Source organism: Centruroides vittatus, unplaced genomic scaffold (genome assembly GCF_030686945.1).
Source record: "Centruroides vittatus isolate TY-2023 unplaced genomic scaffold, ASM3068694v2 scaffold_386, whole genome shotgun sequence".
In the NCBI taxonomy this organism is placed as follows: Eukaryota; Metazoa; Arthropoda; class Arachnida; order Scorpiones; family Buthidae; genus Centruroides; species Centruroides vittatus.
The window spans coordinates 3,478,880-3,499,060 of NW_027122706.1; the positions used below are offsets into that span (position 1 = coordinate 3,478,880).

The 20,181-nt window shown below is 29.5% G+C and overlaps 1 protein-coding gene across 1 annotated transcript; it reads right to left on the reverse strand.

Moving 5' to 3' along the window:
* Window positions 1-9,771: 9,771 nt before the first annotated feature.
* Window positions 9,772-18,440, reverse strand: LOC136988756 (uncharacterized). The gene is made up of 6 exons (XM_067286720.1): window positions 18,314-18,440; window positions 15,204-15,247; window positions 11,161-11,670; window positions 11,043-11,084; window positions 10,597-10,669; window positions 9,772-10,506 (listed from the first exon to the last, which is right to left on the reverse strand). The coding sequence occupies exons 1-6, from the start codon at window positions 18,366-18,368 to the stop codon at window positions 10,226-10,228; spliced, it is 1,005 nt and encodes a 334-aa protein (XP_067142821.1). The 5' UTR covers window positions 18,369-18,440; the 3' UTR covers window positions 9,772-10,225.
* Window positions 18,441-20,181: the final 1,741 nt, after the last annotated feature.

Here is a 20,181-nt window from a genome sequence, read left to right on the forward strand (position 1 = left end):
AGTATTATTTTGACTGATTTCAATTAGACGGCCGGATGGCCGAACGGTCAAGGTAGCAACCAGCCGCTCTGAGGAACCCAGAATCGAATCCGCACTGGTCGAAAAATACCTAGGAATTTTTCAGGGGGGGTTGTCAGTTCCGATAGGTCGGGCTCCGTCCCTCACCACCAGGCCCCCCAATTGTGGTCTGGCCGAATCCATAATGGGTTTGCTGAAAGAGACCCTCTTAGTGCCTACAGGAGTTAAAGAAAAGACCAGTTTCAATTTCTTTTACAAAAAATAATTTAAAGTCTGGTACTAGGTGTTAACTTAGTCAGTTTCATTGGAGAAAAATTGGAATATGTCAAAATAATAGTCCAAACATGGTGAGCCATAATGATCTCCCCCTTCCTTATAATGACATCCGAAAGCGCGTATTGATTCTGAACATGACATAATTTGATATACTAGTTTTCAAACTTCGTAATTTCACGTTTTTAACATATGGTTTACGCAAATGTATTGTTTACTTGTAACGATAATCGGAGATAAAATAAACCTTACGTAAGTATACTGCATCTAATCTATATTACGAGAGTAGGCTGAAAAGTAATGCACACATGCTTGTAGAACACGAACAAAACAAATAGCAAGGTCGGGCAAAAAGTACAGTACATTAAAGTACAACTCTTAAGCTTCAAAGTCATATATTTATTTTTCAACATAGTCACCGTTAAGGCTAACACATGGAACCGTTAAGGCTCTCAACGGTTAAGACTCCCAACATAGTAACCGTTAAGGCTCCCAACTGGAACAAGTTTTTTCGTTCCGTCACTGAAAACTTCTTCCGACTTTTCTCAAATCCAGGACTTATTCCCCCGATCTTGCGCCTTGCGATTTTTAATTTTTCCTCTACTTAAGAGAGACCTCAAGGGTAATCATTACACCTCGGACAATAAGGTAAAGGCAGCTGTCAAGTCCTGGATTTGAGAAAAGTCGGAAGAATTTTTCAGTGAAGGAATGAAAAAACTTGTTCCACGTTGGAAGAAATGTGTTAGCCTTAACCGTCCGACGTAAACGTTTTCGCGTTTAAAACTTCGTCCTCAACCTCGCTAATATTATCTCCCCAATGCAGTAATGAGTCAGATAGTAAAACTGGGAACTCGTAATGCGGGAACTACCTGTATTTACAACACCATTCAAGTAAAATCCAGCAACGAGTTGCTTAACTTTCCCGGCAACATTTAAAACTGCGTGACGCCATCAGTTATGATATTTTATTTAAAAATCTTTTTATATAATTAATTATTATAAAATGGCAAAAAGCTTAATTTTGAAAGGGGGATGAGTTTTATAATAAATTCTAAATGCTCTATTATTCAGTGTGGCTTGTAAAAGAATACTTTTTATTAAATAAAATCTATTTAAAATTATTTCATTTTGTATTAGTATCATAAAATGCAATTTTTAAATATTATGATCAAATTGTATATCTGAAAGTTTGCAGGGAAAAATGTCTAAAAAACATTATATTAAATCTGCAAAAAATTTATATATCATTTTTTAGTTTGCAAAGAAAAAATAATAATAATAATAATAATGAATTAAAATAAAAATGTCGGAAAGAGATAATTGTTTCACACATTGTCATTATTATTTTCAGAGCCAGAAAGTTTTAATTGCGTCGATAAATGTAATTTATACTTTTGGAGAATTAAGATCGAAATTATAATTCTAATAATGCCATTATAATGTTTCTAAAAGGAAATATTCTGTACTTCTTATCTATTTAATTGAATCCGAATTTAAATGATGTCGCGTCATAACTCTGAAAAAATTATTACTGTCTAATTTTTCTTCAATTTTATGATGCGCTATTCATTTTTTGCTTAAAGCGTTCCGTTATTTTTAATTAATTATTGGTGCCGAATCGGCACTATGGCGCGCGTTATCGCGGATTTCAATTTTGAAATTTCCCGCCAGTCGTTGTTACTAAAAATAGCCGCAGCGGTGGCGCGCGCGCTTCTTTGTTTATAATCGCGTTATTTTAAAGTGAATTACTTCTAATAAACTGAAATTTGACCGGAAATAATTTAATTTCTTACAATAGTATTTTTTAATTATTTTTTAAAGTTTTATGACACCATCACAACATTTCCCTGAGTGGAAGAACACAATTAGAAAGTTAACACTATATGAACGTATTCATTTTTTATATTATCTATTTTTCTGTATTTTTTTTATTTTCTGGGTTAGGCATAAGGGCTTGCTTTCACGGATTTGCAAACAGGACCTTTTGGATAAAGTATCCAACAAATGAATGACATTTATTGATATATATATCAATAAAAGTTGTTCATTTGTTGAATACTGCATCCAAAAGGTCCTGTCTGCTAAATCAGTGAAAGAAACCCCGTATGCCTAACCTAGAAAATAAAAAAATTAACTTTTTTGCACACGCTAATTATAATTTTTGCAATACAAGATGTACATAAAGTTTTAGCATTGTATAATGTAAAATGTATAAACGAATAATAGAAATGAATATTTAAATGTATAAATAAATAATATATAATATAATTTTATTTGTATTACCAATTTATACTGTTTATCTTAATTATTATTTATATAACTCTTGTATTGAAAGTAGAATAGATGTAAGCAAGAGACGAGATAATTGACATCCAGGCGACACTTAACGCCTGGATGTCAATTATCTGGTCTCTTGCTTATTCAGAGATCGGCGTGAAGTCCACCATCGTTAGGATTATTATAGATCTAATAGAATAGATGTAAAAAACATTTTCGTGTAGTATAAACATTTTTTTTTCTATTATATTTTTGATCCGTTTTTTTATTTTTTAAATACAGTCAGTAATTAATATATATTATTCCTATATAGATTTATTAATTATAATAAACATACACTATTTAATATTATATTAAAATAACACTCTTTAATTAACATCTGAAATGAAGAAGTAATTGAATCGAGTCCCATCGCCATCTTTAGTAACGCGCGACAGTAATTAATTGATTCTGAGCGCGTCGCGTTGCATCAATTTAAATAATTTATAAAAATTAAAATTATAAATATGTTTATAAAATAATTGACGATATCTGTTCGCAATAGTATTGTAAAACACACTGTACTTATAGTTCAGCATTTCTGATAAATTTTAATAAATATTTGAATTTTCGTATATTTTATATATAAAAATCGAAGAAAAAAACATAAATTTGTAAAACTTAATAAAAAAAATATCTGCAACTTCATAACACATATAAGTATGAGAATCCATCAAAAAAAGATAGTTAATAATAATTAAAATCGAAAAAAAAATAAAACTTTCAAGGTAAGGTAATTTCTGTGGTAAAATGTGAGGTAAGCGATCACGTGACGCCCGTCTCCCCATCTTCAGTAACCAAAACGGACGAGGTTGAAATAAAAGCCTAATCACCAGTAGAACTAAAAACATACATCGGCGCGTGCCTAGAGCAATAAAGTTGAACGGGAGCGAAGATGAAACACGACACTTTGTAATTTATGCTAATTACCTTCTAATATTAAAAAATTAAAATCATCAATAAATTATGATGAAATTAAAACTTTTTCGACTGAATTCGATTACAAACATAATAATAATAATACTGGATTAAAATAAAAATGTCGGATTTCGAGATAAATTGTTTCACTACATTGTCATTATTATTTTCAGAGCCAGAAAGTTTTAATTGCGTCGATAAATGTAATTTATACTTTTGGAGAATTAAGATCGAAATTATAATTCTAATAATGCCATTATAATGTTTCTAAAAGGAAATATTCTGTACTTCTTATCTATTTAATTGAATCCGAATTTAAATGATGTCGCGTCATAACTCATAAACGAATATTTGTTACGTGAATATTTTCCTATTTTTTTAAAAAAATAACTGAAGTAGTCGTAATTTTTAATCTAAAGCATTTTTTATGGCATTACCTATTAAAGGTTAAGGATGGCTGAAGCTTTATGTCGATTCAAATTGTTGAATCCTACTATAAAAGCGGTCTATGGACCTCTCGTTTACCTAATCTGGAAAACATGAAACAGAATTCATGAAGCTTGTGCTACAATAACCACTGAAATATTGCAAAAATAAATAAATAAATGTTTAGAAATCAATGGTCGCCAGTGGCGTGCCGTGACATTTGATGATAGGGAAGCTGTGTTTCTGTAAGAAGCCGACTTACAGGGGCAATCAATTAATTGCGCGTCAAGGCCCGTTCGTATTCGTTTGTTCGATAAGCCAGTAAAAACCGTATACTTCTTTAAATGTATTTTTAATAGATTATCTGACGTACTTAATAAATAACAAAGGTAATTATATTGAACTTTCTTATTAGATTCAATAAATTCCCTATGCCCTCTAAATGTCAATTCTTTCTTTGAGAAAAAACATATAACCTCTATTAATTTAGATATATCTATTAATCGTAATTATCTTGTTATAATTTTCAATATTTATTTTATATTGTCTACCAATGTTAAATTCTATTCCGCTTTGATTTCCAAATTGCTTCAATTTTACGAAAGAATCGTCATTCGTCATAAATTTTATCGTGAAAATGCCGAAATTTTTTTGTTGACGTATTTATATTTAATTTAGGCATTGGTCTTTCTCTTTTAATAATGTTTTCTTTTTCATTATATGGTCTTGAACCAAAACTTTTTTAAAATAAATTTTTGAATCACTAGCCACGATATAAGGGCTAAAATAAAATTATAAAAAAAAACCTTACTTAGTAAAACAAAATGTGTGATGAATATACATGCTTAGTACAAAAAATTCTTCAATTGTATGAATATACTTTTAAAGAAACTTATAATTAAATATAACTTTGTGAAGAAACGTACATAAAAATAACAAAATATTCTTTACTTTTTAAATCTTAAAACAATCCACTTAGTGAAATACTGTAGCTCCCTACGAGTGGCTAATGAATGGAATCGGAGACGGTCCAGGTAGGTGTGTCCGTGCCAAATCCCGAGGGTGCCGATACCGGTCAATGTCAAATGCCTCTTTTGTCGCATCACTAGTATATCTCAAAGGACGCGACAGAGCTGTTGTAAATTTTAAAAATTTCTCACCATAGCTGTAAAAATCTAAATATGTTAAAGTTAATAGTCATTTGTTTTCTAACTAATTCGTTTTAATACCAGGTGTACACGGAAATCAGTTCCCCACTGTACTGAGCTAGTGATTGGTTCGGTTAAGCTTTTGTTTAAGTAAAATTCTGGCTCTTTCAGCAGAGTTTTATTTATGTCCCCATTTCCCAATCTCTTAATTATTTAATTACTTCTTAGTAGAAATAAGTCGAAACCAGTTACTTTGTACTTGAATATCTGTAGTCTTGGGAAAACATTGGAAAGACAAATTTTTATGACAATGGATATATAAATTGTAAATTTAAGAAAAATAAATTCTAGAGCTTTTTTTTTTGTACCATTGTATGGCTCATTCATTAAATTTGGTTATAAATGATGCTGCCAAAGTAACAGTTAATTTTTTAACACTGTATTAGAATTGTACACGTTTTTTCTCCATTTCCTTACAGATGGGACATAAATCGTAATATCACCGGTTTAACATTGAAATCTGTAAGTAATATAAGATGGGAGAGCAGAATAAATATATCAAATATTTTAATGGAGTTTTTTTTTAACTCCTGTCAACTATACAGAACTATCATAAAAACATGCCAGTAAACTCCTATCGGTTGGGTTAAGTTATAAATCTAGTCTAGGGTGGGCAACCTTTTTTATAACATGGGCCAGAATAAATTTTACGTTTTTTCCGTGGGCCGTAGTAGTTAATTGACGCCTTCTTGTGACTTATAATTTTTTTAGTCTGCAAATATGAAATAAATAAATAAAAAGTTAATTACTACATTTATTTCTCTTATCGTTTTCGAAAATTACAAAAAATTGGAAAAATAACTATTAATTAGTTATTTTTCCAATTTAATAATCTATTAAAGATCTCGCGGGCCGGATAGAAACTTTTCGCGAGCCGTAGCTGACCCGCGGGCCGGGGGTTGCCCGCCGTTGATCTAGTCTACTCATGATTCACATAATCGGGCGAGGGCGGCCGAATATCTAGCAGGCAGGCGGCTAACAGCCCACAACCGGTCCGGGATATAAAATCGGATGCTTTAGGGCTGTTTCACACTATGACCGACTGGGCCGACCGGTCCGACTCCTAGTCGTATTGCCATGGCAACAGCAGTCGGTCGACAGACTGGTCGTTCCAGTCGAACAGATTTAAAAAGTTAAATATTTGTAGTCGCGTCGGAGCAGTCGGTGAGCTACAGCCAATGAGAGCTTCGAAGCTATAACCAATCAGAGTTTAGATTTATCCGAAATTAGAAAATGGCGGAAGGTAAAGTTTCTCGGAAGCTTTAATAAACGAAGTTAGAAAATATCCATGGCTTTATGATATTCGGCGAGCCGATTATAAAGGCGACATTGAAAAAATAATTGGTTAGAGTAAAGCGAAAGGTATCCAGCTAAAAAAAATAGTCTTAAACTTCATATTAACGAATAGACGTAGACATATCTAAATGTAATTTGATACGCTGAATCGATTGGTATTAAAAAATTATTACTTACGATCAACCGTTTAAAAGTTACGAACGATTTTTTATTTCCGTCTATTTGCTTCGTTTAAGAACAACTTTATTAAGAAATACACAGGCACTCATCGATATTAACAAAACGAATTACTTTAATTCACCATAATACATTTCATTTACAAGAGAAAGCGACATTAAAAATGCTAAAATGGTGTCGTTAGCCCGCGAACACATCGACAACCTTTCAAAGACGGCCATGTTTTCTGTTTAAATTGAAAAACTTACCACGATTTGCTAGTGTTCTGATCTGTAAGACGCGTTCCGATTGGTCCTTACGAGTCGGCCACCGACATAATCGTACTCAGTGTGAATTCTTTTACTACTAGTCGGTCCGATTATAGGCTCGGTCGGGTCGGACCGGTCGGACCAGTCGGTGACAGTGTGAAACAGCCCTTTATGCGTGTGTTGCTTCTACCAGCTAAACCGGGTGAGGTTGGTGCTCTGTAAACCGCATGTGCCAATGCCTATATAATCAGGCTGATTGGAAACTGACCCGGTTTCGACATTCCTTCCGCCACTGAATTATTCGAATAGCAATGTTATCGTTTTTTTTTTCCACATGCAGTATAGAAATTTGTAAAAGATACATAATGCAGTTATAATAAAATATTAATTTTAATTAATTCAAAGTACGTTAAAATATGAAAATTTGTATTTTATAAAATACAAGGGAAGGTCATTGGAAGATGGAAGCAGCGCTTCCATCGTTTCCAATGACGGCACGCCACTGATGGCCACGACTCTGGGACCCGGCTATGACTGCCTGGATTTTTCACGAGTGCTGGTGCCCTCCTGGACTTCAACTGAGAGTGAGTTGTGCTCTCTCGGAATTCTGAGTTTTGTGACGGCTGTTGGACCCAGTTGAAGAGACTAACTGTTCAGAATTGATACAGTTGATAATTAATTTTTGAACTTTATAATTCCGTTGTAGTGTTTCCTTTTAATATGTAAAGAACATACACTATATCTTTAATCTTATGATTGCTGTGTTATATTCCTATAAACTATTAATCATGTTTTTCATTTTATTTAATTTTGCTTTTTATACTATCACTTTGATGAGACCATTCTGTACTTAGTGTAATCTCTTTTGTTTTACAAGTTCTGATCTGATTTTCTGCTGTACATCTTATTACTACTCTTAGAAATCTCATAAAATCTTGTTTTTGTTTGTATAGTTAGTGTCTACTTCTTTATAGTGTTACGTAAATTCACAAATACTCTTGCTGTGCTTTCTTTTTGTACTCATATCTCTGTATTTAAAATTAAGGAAAAATTGACTATTTATATAAAGATAAGAAAATATTGATTAAAGAAAAAGTAAAATTTTAGATTTTAATTCATGTAGAACCCCCATATATAGGGTTAGAATAAACACTCACAAACCGAGTAATCAATGGGTACATTCCAGTATGCATCAAACAATGCGATTTACAAAAATGTGTTTCAATATTCACCGATGGGCATCGCACTCATCGGGTCTTGAATATGGTGAACTCCGATGAAGCAATATGGCCGCCTCCATCGTTATATTTAGCAACTTTATAAAATATTCATGAAAATCGAATAAGACTGTTAGCATGAAATATTATTTAATTCCATACTTTGTAATTAAATATAAGATTATTTGACGATGATTTAAAAATTTTTTAATATGTCTAATTCAGCGTTTCCCAACTTATTATTATTATTATTATTATTATTATTACGGAATCCTTTTTACCTTAATAAAACATGTTGGAACCCAGACAATTTTTAATGATTATACAGTAGATAAAACAGCAAATAGAAACACCAAAAAACAATTTTTTGAAAATGCAAAGAAATGATTAATAATGGAAAGCATATATTATTAATTAATTCAAACTGGTTATTAATGTGAAAGGTTAAACTTTTTTCCTTTCAATATTTTAAACAGCACTAGTTCCTGAATTTATACCTTCGTTCGTATCTGCCTTTTCAGTCCGCTTGTCACTAGAAACATTTGAAATACTTGCTACATTTTTCTTCAAAATCCTTCTCTCAGCCAACGCTTCGTGATTTTTAAATTTGGAATATGCGTAAAACTAAAAGCGGTATAAATTTATAAGATTGCCACTATATTTTTATATGAAAAATACTTAAAATATCACAAAACGATTGCAGTGCAAAACTCTAATAATCTTTTACTGATATGTCCGCTTCTACGCTGTACAGTCACGTTACAACACGCTACTCCTAGTGGGACATTAAAAAAATCCATCAATAAAATAGGGATTAACTGAAAATAATATAGAATGTTGGATTATTGACTTAATCAAGTTTTCGTTTATTAATTGTTATAAAATGGCAAAAATCTTCATTTTGAAGGCATGGAATCGTCATTAGTTGAAAGTCTGACTCTACTGGAGATACACACGACCTCCATTATCCCCTTGATCTTTAATCACTAAAATTTAATAGTATCAATCTCCCTAAAAAACAAACTTCCCTACAAAATTTCAGAAATTTTCGACAAAAAGCACAAAATTTATTAAACTTCAAACATGGTAAACAAAATCATGCACACGTACACATACAACCGAAGTTTTTGCATTTCTCGACGTTTCAAATTGTTTTAAGTCCAAAAATGTAAAAATCTTGGGAGGTCATTTTTGACTGATCGCCATACTTTTCCTCTGTTATATATAACAGCCGGGAAAGTAAAACGATCAACTCAATTGTCTATTGATAGAACCAAATATTCTGACACCACCTTTTCTGGTACACCGATTTACGAAAACTCTCAGATATCGTAGTAAAATCTCTATTCACAAAGTACATCGTAAGTTACGATATTGTAAAAAGTGTCGTAACTTACGATGTGCTTTGTGAATAGAGATTTTTGCATCTGGCAACTTGCGATGAATATTGTCGTAACTTACGTGTTTGTGAATCCTGAAGTCTGTCCAGAGTGGGATCTGGCATATTTAGTGAGGAAACAATTAATTTCTTTCAAAAAAATTATTTATAATGTTTTTATCATAGTTAATAAATACAGCTATAAAACATATTCTTACAATGAATGAATAAGTATTTAAAAGAAAGTTAATTGCTGCTACAAATGCGGAATTAAAATATAGGAAATAAAATACATATTTTTCTCTCAACAATCAATACTTTATTGATGACGTCATACATCATTTCGGATTTATTGGCTACGATAAGATCACATGACACCTATCCATGCGAGATGATTTGGCTTCGTTGTTTGTTATTTGAAGGGCCCTCTAGGTTATTTTTAAAAGTGTCCATGATATAGAATAATTCGATCACAATAAACCAATGAAATCTTTTTATTGTCTCGACGCCATTAAATAGATCTGATTGGAATAATGTGTAGAATCGCTATTTCTAAATGCTATTTCTATTTAAGAGAAATGTTTAAGGGGAGAAATGACCCCGAAGGGCGATATGTAATCATCTCGCGTTCTTTATAACTCAATGGGCGGAAAACGCTTGCACCATCTATTGTCGGGCGATGAAATTACAGTCTAGAAATCACTAGTTTTAATTAACACTACTATTAACGTAGTTTGGCTAGAAATTTTTTCAGACAACAGATGGAGCCACTAGTCCATTAATCCTCCTGAGGACCTCTTCATCCTTTCCGCGCTCGTCTGGATTTACCAAAAGAAATTTTTCTCCTTCTAACTGCTTGACTAAATCATCTTCCTCTGGCTTTCTCGATGAGGATAAAGTATTACTTGTCACATGACCCAAAGAAGGTGCTAACGTACTGATATCAGACATATCCGCTTCTAATTCTCCAGTTGCTGCACCTTCTTCTTCAAATTCAATATCTTCTTGATCATTTATGGTCGAGGGAGATTCTACCAAAACGAGATTTAAAACGTTAAAACATGGAGTCTTAATCAAATTTCTTTACTCGCATACATTATTGATTTGAAGCGATTAAATACCATTCTCATCGCTTCTCTTCAATAGATTTATAACATCTTGTTGGGATCCTCCAATTTCTTTCAGTTTTTGTATCTAATATTAAAAAAAAAAATGTTAAAATAAATATAAACTACAAGGTCATTATTATACAATTAAATTTTTTATAGTAAAATAAAAGTCAATGAAAATAAAATCTAATACCAGGATATAACCTATATTAAAATGGCTCATTTTGAAATAGGTATAATCGAAATGCATATTCTTCATTTAATTTATTAATAAAATGAAAGGTTTATTCCTTTTCATTAGTCACCAATTTACACTTGTTATATATGTGGTTTATTATATATAATTCTGGTTTATATAACATTTTACCATCTAAAATAATTCCCAACTTATTTTTCGTATAAATTAACTAAGTATTCTTTAATACATTTCATATGAAGTTAATAAGCAGAACAGTTACCTTATTGAAAATTTCCTTTAACAGTTCATTCTTTTCGAATATCTACAAAAAGAAATGATAGAAATTTCATCGATATTCGTTAAATTTATTATAGATTTTATAGGAAAGATCTTGTTACCTGACGTTGTAAGCCTACACGATTCAATGTTTCGGAATGAGTTGTCGGATTTGGTTGGTCTGTGGCTGATGACGTTTCCAAAGGTACGACGCGACGTGATATCATGTCAGCTTCGGGGGTGGTCTCTGGCACTTTTATTTGAAGAGGATTAAATGTATCCAGTTCTTTCTCGACGAAATTTGCAGCCACCGGTGATTCGGAATAAACAACTTCGGTGCTACTTGGAATTTTCACTAATGGCATCTTCTCTTTCCCACTCACTAACACTTCGTTTTCGTTTTGTAATCTTATAGCTTTATCCTGACCGGTTGGCTTATTATCATTCTGGACTTCACTATTAGAATTTTCTTCCAACTCAGAAGCCAACTTCGCTAACCTTTGAACGAAAGATTCCAGCCATTTTCTCTCTTTGAAATCTCTGGTTTTGTGGATCATTTGTAATGCTTCGGTTAAAAGGCTTGTAGTTTTGTGTTCGATTGATTTTTCTCCCATTTCGACCGTTGGATAAATCTGAAAAAAATAAAATAAAAAATACATTTATAAATTTTTATCGACTACGTATTTACCGTCAAATAATTTTAAAAAAATTAAAGTTTATGTATAAGTTTAATTACGTTTTAAATCTCTATACAAAACAGCTGGGTAAACACGAAAAATTATTAATTAAAACTTGTTTTGCGATGAGATAAATTAAATGTAAAATTAATTACGTTATGCCGCGATTCTTTTTGGTGCCTTTAAGAATTCGTGATTATCGAATGTAGAGATAATTAAATAAAGAAATTAAAGTTTCTGACTTTAACAGGAAACTCGAATTTTATACTTAATTAAGTAAACATAATTATAAAAAATCATTTTTAAAATACTTGATCTAATTGTAAATATGTAATAATTTGTATTAATAAATTGTCACGAAAGACTTTATATTTCGTTAATATTTTATTTGAAAGGTTTATATATTCAATCAAGCAAAGTAATTATATTTTTCTTCAAAGAATGTGTAAATGTTATTATGGGAATCGTTTGTCCGCCTACACTTTATTATTCTCTATTTGACATATGAAATGCTTAAAAAGAAATTTTTGTGTATTACAAATATTACAAATTTAACAAAAATAAAAATTGGTTACAAAAATTAATTTAAATTCAATTATAAGAAATTGTAATTAAAGATTGGGTTGTTGATTGCCTAGAATAAACCACAACAAACAAGATTAAAATTTTCACATTTAATGGAACATTAAACAATTTTCTAACATTTAATTTATATTAAGCAGTTTGATTAATGTTAATTTTAATTAGCTTCAAAGTTCAAACTTAAATCCATGAACAGTTAAATATTGAATATTATAAACGAACAGACAAATTGTTGAAGTGATAAAGAAGAAAATAGATTATATTAGCATTTTAAGGTAACAATAATAGTTTCAAAATTTAAATATATATATATATATATATATAGTTTTTTTTAACTATATAAAATTATTTTTTAAAGAAAAAATATTAGATTGAGTGGTAAATTTTATTTACAGTATTTATTCATTTATTTTAGTTTAAAATAAACTGTTAAATATTCTGCATCTACGATATTAATGATAAATGTTTATCGTTCTGAAGACAATATTACTTTCCCGGCTGCTACAGAATATAACATAGGAAAAGTATGGTGATCGATCGAATTGTGACCACTGGTTATTTTACTTCTCAACGTTTTGATACTCAAGAAGCCCAAAAATGTAAAAACGTCCCTACGAAATTCTGTGTGTGTACGTGCGTGCGTGCGTATATTGGTGTCTATTTTGCATTATATCTCACAAGTATATGAACCGAAAATTCTGCAATTTGGCAGGGTTATTCCTATATATGGAGCATTCATGCAATTAAATTTTGGTGGTTAAAGGTTAAGGGAGTGGTGAGATAGAGGGTCGTATCATATTTCAATTGGGATCGGACTTAATGAAAATTTTAGGCGTTATTGGCATTTATATGGTTTTTTCTTTTTTTTTCTATCTCCATTCTAAAAATAGTCTTTTGACTTTTTATAATAATTATTAAAAATTATTTTAAAATACTCAATCAATTTCTTGTGTTATACACTTTATTTTCGTTTGATATTAAAATTATACTACTTTTTAGAATGAGTTGATAGAATGAAGGTTACGTTTCTAGTTTTAAAAAGTACGAGTAAGGTTTTTTTATGTAGTTTAATTGATCTAAGGCATTAAAGTTTCGTAAAATGCGTCGATGCGCTTATGCAGATACACTATAATATTCGATAAAATGTAATTTTTTAATTAATACTTGAAATTTTGTCAAATTTGCTACATCTGTGCTATAAAATCAAGATAATTATAGAAAAATATTTTGTCTTGTATAGTACTGAAGTTGTTTTAAAAAATTTCCTATAATCTTATAAACTTTTTTGTTTTTGTAAGATATTAATAGTGTTTTTGGAGATAAATATAAGTGAAATTATTTTTAAATTGAAGAAATTAATAATATAAATAGTTTAAATTTAAATAATAATATAAAATTTTTAAGTTTTAAAGTTAATTAGTACATATAGATTTATTTTTCATCCGGTCGTTATTAAAATATTAGAACTTTTATAAAGTTTTGTTATATTTTTGATATGAAAACAATGAATTATTATTGTCTTAACAAGAAAATTTTAAGAATACAGTAGAGCGTCGATAAGTGGAACGTCGGTAAGTGGAATGGTCGGAAAGTGGAACGATTTTCAGTCGGACTGTGTCGTGCTGAATCGAATGTTTTTGATACTAAATTTACTTCTAAAGTATAATTTTCATGTTTTTTATATTCTTTAATATATTTATTTTGTTTGTACAAAATGCAGAAATAATTTTTAACGATACGATAGCCTCGATGATTATTATAAAAATTTTCGTTAGGCTTAAAATCGACGAAAATTCAACACGAAGCGACACGCAACGGAGAAAAATTCAACAGGAAGCGATACGCAACGGAGAAAAATTTGAACATCGGACAGGTTAATGTATTTTTTCGTACAAAGTCGGAAACTGGAACAAATCATTAACTGGAAGGACCCCAGTCCCCAATTGGTTCCACTTATCGACGCTCTACTGTATTTCGTTTCCAGAAGTAATCTTCTTATAGTAAGTTGCCAGATTAATTAACTTTATAATTCATTATCAGAAAATATAGAATGCAGACCTCGCAAAAGGCCAGCTTGGGTATTGGCTCGAGCCTAGTGTTCAAGGGGCATCAAAGACATTTCGTATAAATTATTCATCAATAAAATTTCTTGTATATTAAAGAAATAATCTCTATTATATAAAAAATACAATATTGTTTCGTTTTTAATATACTGTAGGGCCTCAAAAAAAGGTAAATGATCCGCACCTCTCTGGACATCTGAAAGACCTCGATAGAAAGTATATTAGGCATGTCAAAGGCATTATAGTTAATTTTTAACACTTTAAGCATTGTAGATAATAATTTAATTACGTAAAAAACTTTAAATTTAATTTATCTTTTAGTCTAGCACAGATTTATTCAACTTTAAGATCATAATCTACTAACGCCCTTCTGGTGGCATCATTCTATTAATGTAAGTTAAAAATCTGATTATGTGCTACCACTAAAGAAAATTAAATGAAATAAAATAAAACGGATAAAATAATAAAACTCATATTATTTAATTTTAATATATTAATTTTAGAAAATGCGAAAAGATATAATTATATTTTATTGCGAAACTTTTGGCTTCCATTTCCAAAAATATTTATATCATATTTAATTCATGAAAAAGGTGTTCGTTCGATCAAATAACCTTCTTAAATGTCGTTGGAGTTATGCATTAAGAGAGAATAAAAATCTTTATAAAGCAATAAATTTTCATTTCGCTCCCACGCATCCGTTCCATACGAGTCGGTTAACGAAAAGGATTATAGCAATAAATAAAAGTAATAGTTTGTAAAATTTCTAACTAAACTCGTATAAAATTTTAAATCGATAACAGGATTATATATTAATTACTAACACGAGAATTAATTACTTACATTCTTCGCATTCTGATCCACATCATTATTGATAACAGGTGAACCTATAAAAGATGAATTACGAATTAATTTCAACTACTTCTTTAATAAATTGAAAAATTCAAATTAAATTCTTATTATTTAACAATATCATTTTGACGAAAAAATGCGAATATATTAATGTGCCATTTACTAAATTAATACAATTAATTTAGTAAATGGCACTTTATATAATTAATATTATTTAATGTGTACAAGTTTAGAAATTAAAAATATAGATTATTGTAAACCTTTTCACTCAATACAAATATATTAAATAAATGAAAAGTTCAAACTAAATAAATTATCGTTACACGAATTTTAATCATCTCAAAAATTGAAAAACACATTACAGAAACGAGAAGAAAAATTCCATAAATATATAAATTATACGAAGCAACATTTTATCAAGAGAGGTTTATTAAAAAGGTAAGTAGGCACGAACACAGAGATAATCGTCACCGTATTTCTCTAATAATACAGATGCGTTTGTATTAATAAAAACAAGCTTCTATCAGTATTTTTCTAACAATGCATTACGTTTATAACATTTAAAACACCGAAACGCCAACATTTGTCTGATTAATTTCAAAAATATTTATGAATACGCCTTTACTAATACATATAACAAACAGATAACATTTGTCTTTCCAACAATTTTTAATGTTTTTAAAATAATAAAATAACTACAAATTTTCCGATATTAAATATTTACATTAAAAATAATATATTTTGCTTTTATTTCTAATGAGTTAGTGCATGGGAAATCATGTTTGTGCGCTTTATTGTGACCTAACAGAAGATATTCTTTTATAATATAAATCGGCAGGTGTATTGAACGCTACCATTATATGTCTGCACCAAATGTTAACACATGGGGATAATCCTACGCATTTTAAGAAAGGTTTTCTTAACAAAGCCAAATTTTATTTACGAACTGCGGGGTTGGCTCTACCAATACGACGTCGACTTTAAGAATGGCTTCGGAAGTGACGTTATTAATTAACATCAGAGAAGAAGGTAATAAAATTTAATTTAATTTATTAGCATTCTTTTCCGATATCGTTCATTTATTTTATTTTTTTGAATAAAAGCAATTAATTGGAGCGACGATAATATTTTATTTTAAAGTTTCCCCAGCAGAATTTTGATCGCTGAGGCAACTTCGTGTTTCTGTTAAGTGAGGAGGGAAGGGGAGAGGCTTATCGTTGAGTGTTTTTCGATGTTGATTACGTCCTTGATCGATTATTTTCGGTGGAACGAAATATCGAGAAGAAATTCTCTTTTATTTCACAACTTTCTCCATTTAAAACTTCGTATCAATAAGTGACTTCCTGTGAAAAATTTCGATAGAACTCAATTTATATATACGATAATCCAGACGAGTCTGTTTACGCATTCTCTTATACAAACAATTCACAGAGGGGAACTAAAACTTTTAGCACTAAGAAACAAAGGGAGGTCAGGACAAATATTTTAGTGTGGGTTGCTAGGTGACTGTCACAGGTGTTTAAATCCGACCTTGGACTCACGTGTAGCGCGAGCATGACGTCATATTGGGTGGAGTAGCGTACAAAATATAGTCTAGCGCACAAAGTTACGAAAAAAATTAAAGAAATTCATATTAATTAACGGATACTTATTAACGATACGCTATATATTACGATCGTTAGAAAATAAAAAATATCACGTAATAAATATTAAAATATCATTACGACATTGTAGATGATTGATGCTACTGGATGGAAGCCAATAAATTCTTTGTGTGACGTAGTTGGCAAGATATATTAATGTGAAGTAAAATTTTTCGAATCCATTCAATATTTTGAAAAATAATTACTGTTTGACAATGGATAAAAATCAAATATAGAAAAATCAAACGGTAGCATTATACGACTGCTACAACAAAGAGATACCAAAGAATATTTTGTTTTAATGCATGAAATATATACCTATAGAAATAAATTCAATAAACTTGAGACACGAACACAAATGGTTGTCATGGTTTCTGCTTTCCACTTACACCACAAAAGCATTTAATCGATTGGAAAGAGCTCGTTTTATTCAGCATTCCACTGTCAACTTCTATGATTATTCTTTGTCACATAAAATTTGTATTTTAATTTTGGATTATATTTTATTAATTTTACTCACAAAAATAATAAAACTTTGCAAAAACTTACTGACACCAAACACGTCAGTTTTAGTTTAATCATTAAAGTTTAAAATATTTTTCTCATCAATTCAATAATCGTTTTATTGTATTTATTCTATATTATAAATAATAAAATAGTTTAAAATTAATTATACATTATACATTAAAAATGAAAACGTATCGTTGAGTTATATTTTTTATTTATCAGGTTGTATTTCTTGTTTTATTATATTAATAATTAAAATTAAAACTTCAGTAACAATTCAAAATAAACTGCAATTTTTATACATTAACAGATTAACCTGGTAACATAATATTGCTTCAACTTTAACATCATCATTACTGAATGCATTGATCCAACAAGTGAATGCCCCTGATAATCATGTTTCTCTGCTGCACACTTTTCATTACTGGAGAAACCGAACCGTTGATATTCTTTTTTCCTGTTCCTAACGATAGGATTATCGAAGAGGATTAAATCCTTACAAGAAAAATATATGTACTTTTCCACGTAATAAAAATTTAAAAGGATTAAATATCTTCGTTAATTTACATAAATCAATATATATATATATATATATATATATATATAATTTTTTCATAAATTATGTAATGAACTAACTTAAGGACAATTATTGTTTTGAATCATTAGAACAAATTGGCTGAAAATAATAATTATCTTTCAGTTAATCGATATTAAATGAATTCATTTACTGAATAATTATGTTGTTTTAGATCTATAAACATCATTATATCTTTAGTAATTGTCATAATTGCTAAAGAATTTAACGCATAATTGAGTTTTGTTTATTATTTATGGCTGCAAAAAATAAAAACGAATTTATAAATGCAGTAGAAAGTAAATTACACATATTAAGAGAAGCGCATGTAATTACTAGGAAGTTAACGATTTATAAAGACTACGTTAAAAACATACCTGAGATCAGAGTGAGGATTGAGATGAGGATTGAAAGGAGGGTCACTCGAGACATGGCGAGGATGGGAACGACAATTCTAGACAACGGCGATGCAGCGACTGTTATAGCAATCGATTCTCATCACAGGGTAGTATGGACGTGACGTAGACAGATCGATAATTCCTAGGCTGCAGAAAGTACTGGGAATTCAACGTATCTCTCAATTGAAACACTGGCACAGAAATGAAACTCTTTCGTACTTATAAATGAAAGCTAATCTAAGTAGTATTTAGTCTCAAATTTAATATTTAAAACTCAAAATTATATTTCTGTTCATTTTTTTTATGGATTGAGTAATAAAAATATATTTTTTATTTGATTTTTAACCAGTCAAAAGATGCTTACGTAATAACGACCTTATCGTAGTTCCATTCAACACTTTTCATCGTCTACATGTTCTGTACCAATTTATCTAAAACAAACATTCTAAGTACTTGAATTTAAACATTTTAGGATTATTATTGAAGCAAATCATCTAAATACAAAAATTTTAATAAGCTTAGGGTTAGTGTAGTTTAAGTTTTGTTAGTATCATCTATATTATAACGATATTATATAATATATATTATAATGATAATATAAACAATTCTATTCTTGGTGTATATAGAAACGTTTTAAATCAAAATATTATATATTGAATATGTTATTAAATATTAAAAAAATTTAAAACTAATGAAAATATCAGTAAACTTGTGTTACCTTTATATAAAACTAAGCGTTTCTTAATTACTTTGGCTTCATATAAAAATAATTTGTTAAGGGTTAATATATAAATAAAACTATAATACTTGCAATATATAACTATCGAAATCTTAATTAATCTTTATAAATACAAAATATCGTAATAAATTTCTAATTGATATTAGCTTACAAGTATTTCGACTAAATTGATTATGTATTATGTATGTATCATTAAAATCTATTGTTTTTATAAATGACTCTTTTGAAATAAACAAAAGGTACTATTGTAGATATACGTATACTAAAATATATATTTGAGTTTATTGTCTCATATAATACATATTACCATTTTATTCAATAGTCTAAATATAAAACTGATAAATTTGTAACATTAGCATTATAAAATTATTTGAGTTATAGAAGTTTTTAATTGATCAATTTTCTGTTATTTAGAGCATATAAACTGTCTAAATAAAAATAATAGATAATATATGAATGGTTTTCAAAGAAATATTTTTGTATATGACTGAAAATTAAAATTCTAATGACTATAAAATTATTTTTAGATGATGAGAATTGTAAGATTCCGTATATGGACTATATTATTTACATGAATCTACTGTAAAGTTTATATAAAATTATAATAATTAACTCTTCTCTTAACAGAATTTCTTTGAAAATTTAATGTATTGAAACTAGTATTTAGTCGTTTCGTTTATATTTATATTGTTTATTTATTTATTTCTCCCCGAGAGCGCTAATAGGCCATTATTTGGTGTTTATGAGTTTTTATAATGTAAATAATCTGTATAAATTTTGCATAATTGTTTAGTCGTTAGTATGATTATAGATTACTAAAAATATATTTTGAAGACCAGAAATTAAGAACCAAAACCACATTTTTCAAAAACGATGATGAGAAGTTTATGAAGATGTTTTTCTAAGATGCAGACGAAGATTAAAATGATATTATTCTACATTTTTCTTCTCAATTTCTCTTATATAAATCGTTGTTAAATCGTCGTTAAGTACTCGTATCAATCTGGTGATTTTTATCTTGTTACTAAATGTCAAGCTAAGTGTCACGAATTATGAAAAATGAGAAAATGTCTACGCTTCACGTTTTCCTATTGGCACAAATCTAAAC